Below are 13373 nucleotides of genomic sequence, written 5' to 3' on the forward strand. Positions count from 1 at the left end.
CTAATTAAATAAAATGGGGACAGTCCTGACCCAGCAAGATGGTTTCCAGGATTAGGTGAGAATGCCATCAAGGTGAGAGGAAAACTTCCACACCTGGGCCTGGTACAGACAGGTATTTAGTAAATGTTAGCCAATGCTGTTGTTACACCTCCACACACATTCTGGCTGAATGCTCCCTCTCACTCTCTGCATCCTGGAACGGAAGGGCTCAGTGAGTTGCTCAGAACAAAGGCAGAAACAGGCAGCTCAGTTTTCCAGCTTTTATGAAAATTAATAACATTAATAGATCACAGACATATACATACATACAGACTGCTATGTACATGGTCATTAAGTTATTAATTAGTCTCTGTATACAACGTTTCTACATTAGTGTTCCAGGCTAGGCCCGATCAGTCCTTGGCATATTCACAGTAGCAGTCCCGGGGCTTGGCCCCCAGGGTGGTCACAGGGAGGCCGGTGACTGATGCCCGCCCCATGATAGGCACAGGAGGTGTCCTGGGTTGCTTACTATGAAGTCTTTAGCTCCCTTCCTGGCATCTGGAGACCAGCTATGCAGGGAGCAGGCAAGCGGGCCTCGAGTCTTTGTTCGGCCTGGTGACCCAGGCCCTGTATATAGTAGCTTTGGGACATCCAGTAGGCACTAGAGGATGCTGGCCAGTTCTGTAGAGTCTGTGTCAGAGCAGCCCGAGCTGCTGGCCTCTTCCCTGCAAGAACCAGAGGAGACAGGTTAGAGGAAGCATCCTTACTCACCTGCTTGTTCCCCGAGGGATCTTGGCTCTGCAGGCTTAGCTGACTGCCAGGTTAGTCTAAGTCACAGGACAGTGTTTGTTCACTCCCATTCAGCCCAGAAACTGCTGGTAGGTTTGTTCACTGTTCCTGCTGCCCTCAAGGCACCCCAAGCTCCAGTACTACACCCTGGCCTGGGCGGGTTGATGAGCAGGCGTAACTTACTCCACCCTGCCCTACGGTCTTCACACTGAGGTCCTGCATGCCAGGAGAGCTGTGAAGAGTGTGGGCTCTGGAGTTAGAATACAGGGGCTCAACCCCCAGGTCTGCCCTTTATCACTTGTCACCCTTCCTGGTTAAGCCTCAGTTTCTTCATCTGCAGAGCGTGAATCACAGGAATCTCTGACGCCCAAGGCTATTAAGATGACTACAGGAGATCATGAGTACACTCTCTAAAATGTAGACCTCTTAGGTGACAGGGATTTTTGTTTGTATCATTCACTAGACCAAGGCCTGGCAAGTAGGCTTCCCATATACATACTTGTTGAATGAATAAATGTAAAACCACTCAGCATAAGCAGACAGCAAAGGGCTCGAGAAACATTAACTAGACTTCCCCAGGGGTCCAGTGGTTAAGAATCCACCCTCCAATGCAAGGGAATGTAGTCTTTAGCTCCCTTCCTGGCATCTGGAGACCCATCAATTCGATCCCTGGTTGAGGAACTAAGATCCGATATACAGAGGGGCAACTAAGCCCGCATACTGCAACTAGAGAGGCCTGCATGCCACAACAAAGATTCTATGTGCTGCAACTAAGACTCAATGCAGCCAAATAAATAAATATTTTTAAAAAATAAAATAGTCACACACACAAAAAGATACGTCAACTGCCATTGTGATGAACTGGCAGAGGGGAAGGGCAGAGGAGGAGCGGTGGAGGGGAAGATGTGTGGGAGGCAGATCTGAGCTTGGCCGCTCCAGGAGGCGCTTTTCAAGGGCTTAGACTGGATGATGCCCTTTTGTCCACCAACCATCCCTTGCCGCCTCACCTCAGAGCCTGCAGGGCCTTCTTGTTCTGCCGCCTCTTCTCCTCGTCAATGGGGTAGAGCTTGAAGAGCAGCAGGCCTATGAGGATGAGGACTATGGGAGCCATGGTCACCAGCATCTTCAGCGTGAACTTGACACGTGCCGGCTGGGAGCAGCCACGGGTCTGGTACCCGGTGAAGCTGTGGGGCCCAGTGGTTAGGGGAGTGGTGAGGAGGTGGCACCTGGGGCCTGCCCCTGCCCAGCACTACCCAGACCCCCACCCCACTCACTCCAGACTGAGCGTGGAGATGCCCAGAGAGACGCCAGAGGCAAACTTGGTGAAGAAGACGTAGAAGGAGAAGAAGATGGGCTCGGTCCCGTGGATGTGGGGCTGCTTCAAGTGGAAGTCATCAATGACGTCGGGCAGCATGGACCTGCACACAGTGGTGGCAGCCGTGAGCACACTCCCACCCAGCTACCCCAGGCCTCCGCTAGCCCGTGTGGTCCAGGTCAATAAGAGCACTCCTCTGGGAGCTGGCGGTTCTATAGTACACACACACCATTCAATGAGGAGATGGCAACTTCACGTGACACAAAAAAGAAGGCCTCTTCCTCTCAGGTGAAGTAGCCCCACATGTAGTTGCTCAACTGGGTAAGTAAAGTGCAGGGTTTGAAACCCCATTTCCCACCCTGACTAGGTGTGCTCAAGCAGTTCACAATCCGTACAGTTGTACTGGGAGGACCTGCCCCGCTCCCAACCTGGACCTGCAGAATGGCCCGCAGAAAAGGAAGCTTCTTTCCTCCACGGTTTCTCCCTAAGGAGTTTCAGAACCGGGGAGCTGGGAAGCTGGGGAACATACAAGGTGGACCTATATATATACATACACACACATACTTACCACGGTAGTAAGAAGGCAGCTGCTACACTGATGCCGGCTGCCACAGCCACCACGTATGTGACAATCAGGTTACTCTCCATGAGGGCCACCAAAATGAGAAATGGCACTGCTGACTAGGAGAGCGGGTGTAGGAGGGTGAGTCAGCTGGGACGCTCCCGGCAGTAACCCCCAGGTCAGCCGAGGCCCTACCCCTTCAGCCCCGCTCACCGAGATTCCAACGTACACAGCTGTCTTTTTGCCAAACCGGGTTAGGAACCATTGCCAGATGGGGATGGTGACTGTGGCTGAGAACTGTGGAGGGGCAAAGGGGGTGAAGGAAGTGGGTTAGAGCCCTGGAATCCCTCTTGCCCTCCCCAGGATTCCAAAGGTGCTGCTAGCCCTGACCAGGAGCAGTCAGATGCCATCTCCTGGATTGCTCCGTGGCAGCTGATGGCTCTTCAAGGGGCTGGGACAAAGTCCTGATCTTATCTGCTGCCCTCTAAGCACAGAACTCTGAGTTCTGGCCTCCACGTCTTTGCTTTCGCTATGCTTCCTACTTGAACATCTAACCCCAATCCTTTCTTTTTTCCCCAGTGTTACTGAGATATAATTGATAAGAACATTGTACTAGTTACTAGTTCAAGGTGTACGATATAAAGATAATTTAAAAATATTTGTCTGTGCCAGGTCTTAGTTGCAGCATGTGGGATCTTTTTTTTTCCCCCCATAGTTGCAGCATGCAAACTCTTAGTTACAGGATCTTCAGTGGCAGCATGTGCATTGGGAACATGGAGTCTTAGCCACTGGACCACCAGGGAAGTCCCAATAAAGATTTGATATATGTACCCAAACTTTTTTTCATAGTCCTACCTAAGCAACTGTAGGTCAGATCCAAATGTTCTGAGAAGCCTCCCTCATCCCTCATGACCTTGGGCCAGTCTGGGAAACATCCTCTGGCTATCCAAAGAATCATCTCACAGCCTAAGCCACTTCAGCCACCCTTGGGGCCCCACACGCACCATGATTGCCAGGAGCAGATTCTGGAATTCGTTCCGAAAGCCCAAGGTGTAGGTACAAAACAAGGCGAAGTTCCCCTCCACCAGCTGGTGGCCAGGATGGCGTAGCAGGAAGGAGGACAAAGAAACAGATGATGCTGGAGCTGAGCCTCGAAGACTCTTCGCATGTTTGGGGGACCTCTGCTCACCCCACTCCCATTCCACCTGTCCCTCAGGCCCTGTCACATTCTAAGGCCTATCCCATCCTCTATTGCACTCCCCCATCAGGCTGAGCATATCAGAGCCACACTCACCATGAAAGCCAAGGAGGTGAAGAGGAAGCCGGCAATAAGCTTGATGTACGGCCCATGGCTCATGACCAGCCGGAGGCCCCGAAAGAAGGGCATCTGCTTGGTCTGCTGAGTCTCGTAGGATTCTGGGAGCCAGAGGGGACAGTGAGCAGGAGCAGAGGCCCCTCCCAGAGTCTGAGGCCCAGGCAGAGGGACAAAAACTGCCCCATGATGGGGCCTGCACCCCTCCCTGGGACCCCTCACCTCTCTGTTCCCGCACGCCCAGGGTCAGGATGACAGCACAGATGACATAGATAGAGGCAATGACTCCTGCCGCCAGCAGGTATGCATTTTGCTATAAAGCAGGTAAAGATCACATAGAGACACAGTCAGTCTGATTTCATCCCAGCTCCCAGCAGCCCTACTCAATGACCTTGGATTAGTCCCTTCTCTGGGGGCCTCTCTGTCTCCATCTGTAAAATGGGAAAGTTAGCCTGGGCCTACTGCTGCTTCCCAAGGCTGGAACAAGTCCAGATGAACAAAAGGCTAAGAAGGCCAGGATGTGGAGTCTGAAAGCCCGTAGTTCAAATCTCCCCAAACCTAGTTTCTGCAACTCACTAGCTATATTACACTGGACAAATTATTTAGCCTCTCAGTGCATCAGTTTCCTTATCTGCAAAGTGGCCATATTAAAACTGCATGTAACAAATGCCCAACAAATTACCAACCCTAGCCATTATTACTATTCTGAGGATAACTGCAAACCACCCCATCATTCCTCATCTTCCCCCATCCCTGCCCTGCCAAGGACTCACCGTTTCTTTGATCGAGGTGGAGCTCTGTGTGCGATTGACTGTAGAAGCATTGGCATCTGGGATACAAGGCGAATCTGCTTGGCCCACGATCTGCCCCTGGATTGCTGTGCCCAGCACTGTACCTAATACCTCCACGGTCATCCCTGAGCAGAAAAAAAGAAGTCCTTTGGAAGGGCCGCATGGCTTGTGGGCCCCCAGGGAGGAAGGTCAGATGGATAGAAGCCCCAGAAGCTCTAGCCCCAGGTGATGGAAACAGCTCCAGATGGAATGGTTATAGGGTGGTAGGGTAGATGGCATCTTGGCTTAAACTTGTGGCGTTGCTGTGTGACCACTGCCTGGTCCTTGTACCTCTCTGATCTCAAGAGAGCAATCAGTTAATTTTTAGTATGGTTTCACACCTACTCCCAAGAGCAGAGAGCTGAGCCCATAAGGGAAGAAACATGGTAGGAGGGTCAAGGAGTGGGGGACCCTGGGTCCCTGGTGGGTGGGATCAGTGGGCTGGGGAAACTTACGATAGGCAGTGGCAGAATCACGCTCACTCTGCTCCGTGCTGATGAACATGGTGAGAGCTGAGTAGGGAACGTGGAAACACTGGCATGGAAGAGAGGCCCTCGGCCAGTCAGACGATGGACAGACAGATGTGGCTTTGAGCACCAACCCCGGAGGCCCCAGGGACTTCCTTCCCTGCCCACACTCACCGTGACCAGCGTTTCAAAGAGGCAGTAGAAAAGCAAGTACCACAGGGTCTGGCCCTGGTGGAAGTCGGGCACGAACCAGATGAGGAAGTAGGCGATGATGGCCACGGGTGTGGAGAAGATGATCCTGAGGAAGGGGAGAGTCTGAGTGGGGGCTGGATGTCGGGCCTGGCCTGGACTCTTCGGCAGCCCCACAGAGTGCCCGACAGGAAGGAAATTCCTCCCTCTGGATCCACCCACCCTGGGGTCTCTGGGAAGGTACTGATGGCCAACCCTGGAAGGCCAGACTGAGACAGGGTTCTGGCCTACAATCCCGAGCATGGAGCATGAGGTCAGACCCTCCCAAGGCTTGCCTGCCTCTCCCCAGGGGTGAAGGCTCCAGAGACGGGGGCTTTCTATGGGCTCGGGGATAAGAATGGAGGCTGAGACTTCGGGGAGAAGAAGCAGCCCCAATGCTGGGGTTCTCACCACTGTGTGTACACACAGGACGAGGGAGGCCAACTCCAGGGGAAGGTTTCCTTCTGGAGCGGCCACAAGGGAGGACTGGGCCCCACAAAATAACTATAAGCAGGGGTGGGGGTGGCAAAGGTCTGCCTCCCCACATGTGAATCCCATGGTCCAGAAAGATCCCACATGCCACAGAGCAACTAAACCCATGCCCCACTACTGAGCCTGTGCTCTGCAACAAGAGAAGCCCACCACCATGAGAAGCCCATGAACTGCAGCTAGAGAGAGGTCCCTGTTCACTGCAACTGGAGAAAGCCCGTGTGCAGCACCCAGGGCTCCGTGCTGTCAAACATAAAATAAATAAAATCTTTAAAAAAAAAAAAAAAGAAAAGGCAGCTGAGAACCAAGGCCGTGGAGAACCGTGGTTAGAAGAAAGGCCCACAATTCAGGGATCCAGTTCTGGCTCTACTACTAACTATTAATAACTTAGTCTTGGGCAAGTTATTTAACTGCTCTGAGACTCATTTTCTCATCTGTAAAATGAGAGTAGTAAGAACACCTACCTCACCTTCAACATTTACTCAAGAAATATTCAAGTGCTAACTCTGAGCTGAGTGCTATTCTAATGACTTGGGATGTATCAGGAAACAAAACATACAAGTCACTGCCCTCATGACATTTACATGCTAGTTGGCAAATAAAAAACAAACATAAGATATATACTATCCAGCCTTAAAAAGGGATGAAATTCTGAAACATGCTACAATATAAACCTAGAAGTGACACAAAAAGACAAATCTGGTATGATCTCACTTAGATGAGTCAGATTCATAAACAGAAGACAATTGGTTGCCAGGGGCTGGAGGGGAAGAAGGAATGGAGGGTTAGTGTTTAACGGGTACAGAGTTTCAGTTTGGAAAAAGTTCCGGAGATGGTTGTGCAACAATGTGGCCATACTTAATGCCACTGAATTGTACACTTGAAAATGGCTAAAACGGTAAATTAAAAATTTTTTAAATAGTCTTTTATCACACACACACACACACAAAGGCTACATAATGTATTAGATGGCAATTAAGTGCTGTGGAAAATAGGAAGCAGGCTGAAAGGGATTAAGAGTATGGGGGTACAATCCATAGCCAAGTGGACAAAGTTGCCCTCACTGAGAAGGTGACCTCTGTGCCAAGATGAGAGGGAGTTGGCCTTGCAGAGCTTGCGGGGCAAGGGTGCTCAGGCCGGAAATGTGCTCCAGCAGGTCTGGGAAGTAGCAAGGAGGTCAGGGGGCTGGAGTATGGGAGATGGAATTAGATGAGCTTGGAGAGGAAATGGGATACCAGGGCTCTACAGGCCATTGTAAGGACTTTGGCTCTGCGTCATTGGGTTGAAGTAGTTAATATTAAGACGTAGAACAGCACTTGGGACACAGTGAATGCTGTGATTATCACGCCAGGAGAGCCCAGCAGGAGACTTCAGGGAGCTGTAAAAGCCCTGGGCTGGGACTCCCACCTCAGTCCAGCCCTGCTGCTTCTCCCATGTGACCATGCTGACAGCCTGCCTCTCACTGGACGGCCTTGGGAACTCCAGAAAAGTGTTTGTCAAAGTCTTCCTGGTTTGAAAAGGAAGACTTAAATGCTGACTGAGGGCAGGGGCTGATCTGAGGCCTAGGAGGAGGCGGGGGCGGTCCCAGGGCTCATGAATCCCTGCCTGGAAGGCCCAGCCTCTTCTTACACTGATAGGAGAAGGGATCCCAGGTCCTAACAGGTATGAATGGAGAGGAGGGTCATGTGTATTACATGGCAGCCTTCAGCACGCACTCAGACGGGGGTGGGGGTACCACTCAGAGAGATATTGCCAGGAGGTCCCACCCAGACAGCTGAGGACATGTCCAGAGACATGCGTCAAATCAGAAACCAGCCCGAAGGGCCCTCAGCTACTTCACCAAGCTGGCTGCCACACCTGCCCAGGCAGGCAAGATGGCCTCAGATCCTACCTCCCACAAGGAGGGCTTCCTCCCCTCCCCCTCCATCGCCCCACCCCACCCCTCCCCTCCCCTCCCCTCCCAAATCCTCCCAGAACAAGGGCTCCTCTGGCAGCCCTCGCCAAAATACTCCCGTCCAAGCGGCCGGGCTGAGGAAGCTGAGGAACCCAAAGTGACTGAAAGTAACCCGGGTTACTGCTGCCTCAGGCTGGCTGCCTGCCATTGGCTGTGCCTCATGAGGAGATGTGGCAGCAGGGCTCCGCCCCCACCGGCTGTCAGGGAGGCGGGTACAAGGGCCCAGTCTCAGGGGCCAGGCTCCCTAGGAGCCCCAGCATCTTGCGCAGGTAAGGCAGGCTCTCCTGTCCCCTGGCCCCAAAGCCTGGATCAAAGGCCTCAACCTGGGCCTTCGCCAGGGGCTGGCGGGATTTTGGAGGGAGGGGGGCCTCGTGGGAAAGGAAGCTGTGTTGGGGGGGCAGGGACTGTGGGAAGAGCTTTGAAGGCCTTGAAGGCCGGAGACCAGGTATGGGCGCCCCTGGGGCAGGAAGGCGCCCACTTGAGCCTGGATGGGCCAGAGATGAAAGGGGTATGTCCTCCTCCCCCCCAACCACCAAGCAGGATGTCCTGGAGGGAACCAGAGCTCCGGCCTGTTCGCCTGTCCCTTGTGCCTGCCTTTGCCGTCTGATCTGTGGCACCACCTCCCCCAACCCTGCCTCACAGTCTGAAGCTGAGGAGTGTAGGCTTTGTATCAAAGGAAAAGGTTGTTCTCAGGGTCCAAGAAGCCAGAGGTTATGCACTCCCATTCTCGGTTTTATCTTCCACCCTTACCCCACCTCCAGGAGCTACTCTGCAGTGGTGCCCAGTTATATATTGCTTAAAATGTGTCAGGCACTGTTCTAAGCACGTTATATGCTGTGTGTATGTATTAGTCACTCGGTCATGTTCAACTCTTTGCAACCCCATGAACTGTAACTCACCAGGTTCCTCTGTCCATGGAATTCCCCAGGCAAGAATACTGGAGTGGGTTGCCATTCCCTTCTTCAGAGGCTCCTCCCAACCCAGGGATCAAACCCACATCTCCCACACTGCAGGCAGATTCTTTACCGTCTGAACCACCAGGGAAGCCAGGTACATTATATATTACAAAATTTAATTCTCACCACAACCCAGTGAGGAAGGCATAATTATTATCTCCACTGTGCAGATGAAGGAACTTGAGGCCGAGGTGTTAAATGTCTTGCCCAAGGTGGTACAGCTGTAAGTGGTCAAGGTGGTATTAAAACTGAGGCAGGCTGGCTCCACAGTGTAACCTTTCAACCACTATAGGAAGTGATGGAGTGGGAAAGGTTAGAATTCTAGTTTCATGGAAGGGACAGGACCTTGGGGAGGAATGGGGCCTGAGACAGGGGAATCTGCTCAGTCTAACAGCTGGACCAGCCTGAACTGGCAAGAGTTCCAGTGCCCATGACTGGGCCAGCTGAGGCCTTGCCGAGGCTTTTGCCACCATTCCTTCTTCTCACCTCCCAGTCTGTGACAAACGAGAGGGAAGGACCATGGGGTAGCAGACACACCAGAGGCCCCGCCTTCTACCGACCTGAAAGACCATCTTCTACTCACCAGGGCATGAGGCGGCCCAGGCGGGTCCAGGGAGATTTGCTAATGCAGAAGCCCACCAGGGGGTCTGTGATGGCATCCCAAGCTCGGCCCACGAATAGGATGATGGAAGCAGAGAAAGGATCCACCTGGGATGAGGAACAGGAAAAAGATGACGCCCTCTTCCTTTATCTGACGGGCAACCTCAACCCTCACTGATGGGCAAAAGCAGGGCTCCCTCCCCACTTCGGCCAGGCCATTAGAACCCTGTACCGCTCCTACCCAGGCCTCAAGCATCACTACTTGCCTTGTGAATAATGACAACAACAGTTCCCCAGCAGCAGTGGTACTATGTGTCTCCTGAGAAACTTTCCCAGATTCGCCCCCTTCTGTCCTCCCCTCCACTGCCCTTGAAAACTCTTCAATTAGAATGAATCCAGACTGCATTTCCTTGTCTCCCTCTCACAAGCCCCTAACCACTTGATGCCAGAACAAGCATTTGAGGGACTTCCCTATGGCCTAGTGGCTAAGACTCTACGCTCACAATTCAGGGGGCCCAGGTTTGACTCCTGAAGGGGGAATAAGATCCCACATGCTGCAACTAAATGTAACTAAGATGCAGCGCAGGCAAATAAAAGCAGAGATAGCATTTGCTGGGTCACCACAGTGGCCCTCAGTTTTCCCATCTGTATAATGGTGTTATGATCCCCGTCTTACAGGGTCGAGCTGTATCTTGGATGTGGAAAAAGGATTAAATAGAAAAAATGTTGAGAAGGTAGGCTGTCACTATCACTACCCATTAAAGTTATACTTCTGCCTCCAGAACTTCTCGGCTTATAGACAATATTTCTGGACTCTTCTTCATTCATCAAGGCTCTGCTATTACTATCACTCCAGGAAGATGGAGAGGACTTTCCTCATCTGACTTTTCTAACTTTTTACATTTTGACAGGGGGTTGGTCATATTTGTACTCCACTTAGGACCCAGGGCATGGGAGTCGCTTGAAAACTAGCTGCTTAAAGGGAGTCATTTGTCCTTTCTGGGGCTCAGGGATCCCCATCTGTAAGTGAATACCACTAAGATGCCTTGTTTGGAAAGTCCACTTTCCAAACTGGTGTGTTCACCCTGAGAGTCTTGGCAGTTTGGCCTCCCATTCTTGCAGCAGACAAGGTGAATTCTCAGGATGCCAGGCTGCTGGCTGAGGAGCCCTGTGACACCCTAAGTACCCTATGAGGGCCCCTCTGTCCACTTGCATGCCTCTGCTCCTTAGCTGAAGGTGGGATGCACCTCGTCCACAGGCCTGACAACATCCACCAACCCCTGAGCCAAGCCAGCTGACTGCAGTCCAGCTGGGGACATGGTGTGCCAGTCTCTTCTAAGAACATCACAGCAGGCTTTATTCTCTCACACCATTGCCTACCCCTCCAGGCTCTGTTGCTCTTGCCAGGCAAGGAGGAGTTGCCTGACCTTGCCAGCTAAGACTCCTGGGGCTGAGAGACTCCCCTTCTGGATACTCTCCAAAGCCTTACTTCTAATCCACTGTGACTCTGAGAGGCAGAAGTGTAGGGGTGCCTAGTCCCATTTCCCAGTTGAGGGAAAAAACCCTAGCCTAGAGTCCATAGTCTCTCCCACTTTGGGATGATGGAGGAGCCATAGGGAGTTCAGTTCACTCACCTGAGCTACATCCAACAGGTAGATCTGTAGGAAGAACCCCAGGGCACATCCTGTCACCTGGTAAGGGGCTCCTCCAACTGCATAGCAAAGTTTGTTGCAAATGGACAACTGCTTTTTCTTCTTTGGTTCCTTCTGGGAAGAGGAGAGAATGAAGAGACCCATGAGACTGGCCTCCATCCTAGAACTTTCCAGAGCCAGGACCATCCCTCTAACCAACTCAGCCAGGAAGGATAAGTCTGCCTTGCCCTGTTCCCACCCAGGGAGAGCTCACTTCTCACAAGAAAAGAGAGGTCTTCTCTGTGTCTAAAAATCTGGAAAAGGCAAATTCATACTGAGGAAGTAGCCCCTAAGCCACCTCACCCCAACCCCAGATCCTTACCAGTGTACCATCCCTTAATGACTCCTCCCAAGGCCTCAGTCATGTTTCTTTCCAAGTTGAAGGGGGAGTATGCTCCAGCAGTGAACCTGTCCCCACCTAGCACCAACTGCCACAACCTGAAAATCCTCTTGCTGCCAAAAGCTGCCTTAAGCCCAGGCCTGGCTCCCACCATGGTTCAGAGGGTAGAACCCACCTGCCTACTGGGTGAGAGCTCTAGAGATCTGTAAGGGCCCAGCCCAGTTGGCTGTAGGCACAGCTGTTCCTTCCATCTGTCCCAGAGCCTCCCTGGCCCCTGGAGGCAGCCAGACCTTCAGGCAAACCCAGGAGATGTCCTACCCTTCCTCTCCCTGCCCCCCTCTCCCAGAGCGCAGGGGATCTTGTTGTGGCGACTGGGGGATAGGGGGGCTGGGAAGGCCTCTAGGTGCTGGGTTGGGCACTCTCTGGGTGGGGCACTAGGGAGGTTAAGGTTGCCCAGGGAAAGTAGATTACTCATACATTGCAGCAGCATTAATTGCTTACCCAGGCTCCTTCCAAAGATCGGTTAATAAAATTAAAACGAAAAGGCAGTCACCTCCCAGGCAGATATATTGCCTGGGATCCCTCTCTGGGGAAGCCTGATGTCACTGGGTCCTTCATTACGTCCAGAGAGCTGGGAACGGGACCGAAAGTCAAGACAGGCAAAGCGCAGTGTACAGCGCGACCCGATACCTCCACTCACAGAGAGCCTACCGGATGCGGTTCCTTTAAGAGCAGAGCTCTTGTTTTATGAATGAACTTGATCGGCCCTCTCCGCAGAGTTGAGAAGCTAGCGTAGGATGTGGGGGTGGGGAGTAGGCGGATGAGAGATGGGGGACCAAGGTAGTTTCCCAGATTTCTGGGGTCTCCCTGCCGGCTAGGGCAGCAAACTTTAGCGGCTGATCACAGAGGAACGGAAAGCTGCTAGGCAGAGCCGGGCACCACGTGGAGCTCCCAGTAAGGCTGCTCTCCAGAAATGCCCAGAGCTGGGGTGGGCAAAGGGCGGGGGCAAAGGGAGGAAAACTCAAGGGGTGCCTACAAACCTTTTCCATCACTCCCCGACTCCAGGGCACCCCCAGGACTCTCTCCTGCCTCGGTTCTTCTGTTTCTGGCTTAGCCCAATGTGTCCCAGAACCAGGCTTATCCCGCGACGCCCCCATCTCATCCTGGCCCCCCATCCCAGACCCTCCACCTGGGGTTGCGGGGACCTCACCTTCACCTGGACCGGGCGTTCACCGGCTTGGAGGATGCCGGTGGGCAGAAGTCCCGCGGCGGAGCCGCTCTCGGCGCCCTCTCCTTTGGCCATGACCCGCGGGCCACGCCGCCCGGGGACCGGGAGGCCGGGATGCTCCTCTGCTCCGCGGGCCTCCGCTCCGCCCGGGCTCGCGTTGTAGTTGTAGCCGCCGCCGCCACTTCGGTCGCCGCACACTAGTTAACCCCGCAGGCGGCTGGGCGAAGCACTCACTCCCCTGCACGCCCCCCGCGCCTCTTAAAGGTTCGCCCAGCCCTCTCTGATCTGGCCAATCCTGGAGCTTTGCTACCCCGCCTCCAGCCAATCCTGGAGCCCGCCGGTCCTCCCGCCTGCCCAAACCACCCGGCAGCTAGCTGGTGCCATCCAGCCACGTTCTCTAGTCCGGAACCCGTATCCGGCTGCGCGTGCTCCGCGCAACCTCGGGGGAAGGCTTGGAGACCCACCTGACGCGCGCGAGGAAACTGAAGACCAAGGCTAAAAGTGACCTGCCCAGGGACCCCCGGAGTGAGTTCTCCCGGAGCCAGATCTACACCTCATGACTTCGGGCCCGCAGGTCCAGGAAAAGTAGGGGCTCCAAAGCCCACTGCCCCCCTTTAACGTCTGGAGTCA

General features: G+C 53.4%; 1 protein-coding gene across 2 annotated transcripts; it reads right to left on the reverse strand.

Moving 5' to 3' along the window:
• Positions 1–246: 246 nt before the first annotated feature.
• Positions 247–12985, reverse strand: MFSD2A (major facilitator superfamily domain containing 2A). 2 transcript variants are annotated; one of them, XM_043461779.1, is made up of 14 exons: positions 12732–12985; positions 11119–11250; positions 9468–9592; positions 5432–5555; positions 5246–5324; positions 4734–4876; positions 4183–4273; positions 3943–4064; positions 3653–3736; positions 2862–2945; positions 2655–2767; positions 2046–2189; positions 1779–1955; positions 247–707 (listed from the first exon to the last, which is right to left on the reverse strand). In XM_043461779.1, the coding sequence occupies exons 1-14, from the start codon at positions 12816–12818 to the stop codon at positions 644–646; spliced, it is 1569 nt and encodes a 522-aa protein (XP_043317714.1). In that variant the 5' UTR covers positions 12819–12985; the 3' UTR covers positions 247–643. The 2 variants fall into 2 exon arrangements, with proteins under 2 accessions (XP_043317714.1, XP_043317713.1); XM_043461778.1 differs by having other exon boundaries at positions 12726–12984.
• Positions 12986–13373: the final 388 nt, after the last annotated feature.

This window comes from Cervus canadensis, chromosome 2, assembly GCF_019320065.1.
Source record: "Cervus canadensis isolate Bull #8, Minnesota chromosome 2, ASM1932006v1, whole genome shotgun sequence".
In the NCBI taxonomy this organism is placed as follows: domain Eukaryota; kingdom Metazoa; phylum Chordata; class Mammalia; order Artiodactyla; family Cervidae; genus Cervus; species Cervus canadensis.

Bases quoted from the DNA above. Each gene is read 5' to 3' on its own strand.
- MFSD2A (XM_043461778.1), bottom strand. From the start codon at position 12,818: ATGGCCAAAGGAGAGGGCGCCGAGAGCGGCTCCGCCGCGGGACTTCTG. The intron at 5,325-5,431 runs GTGAGTGTGGGC...CTTCCATGCCAG, and splicing joins TCTTTGAAACGCTGGTCACG to TGTTTCCACGTTCCCTACTC. The intron at 2,190-2,654 runs GTAAGTATGTGT...CACTGTGTGCAG, and splicing joins GCTGCCTTCTTACTACCGTG to GTCCATGCTGCCCGACGTCA.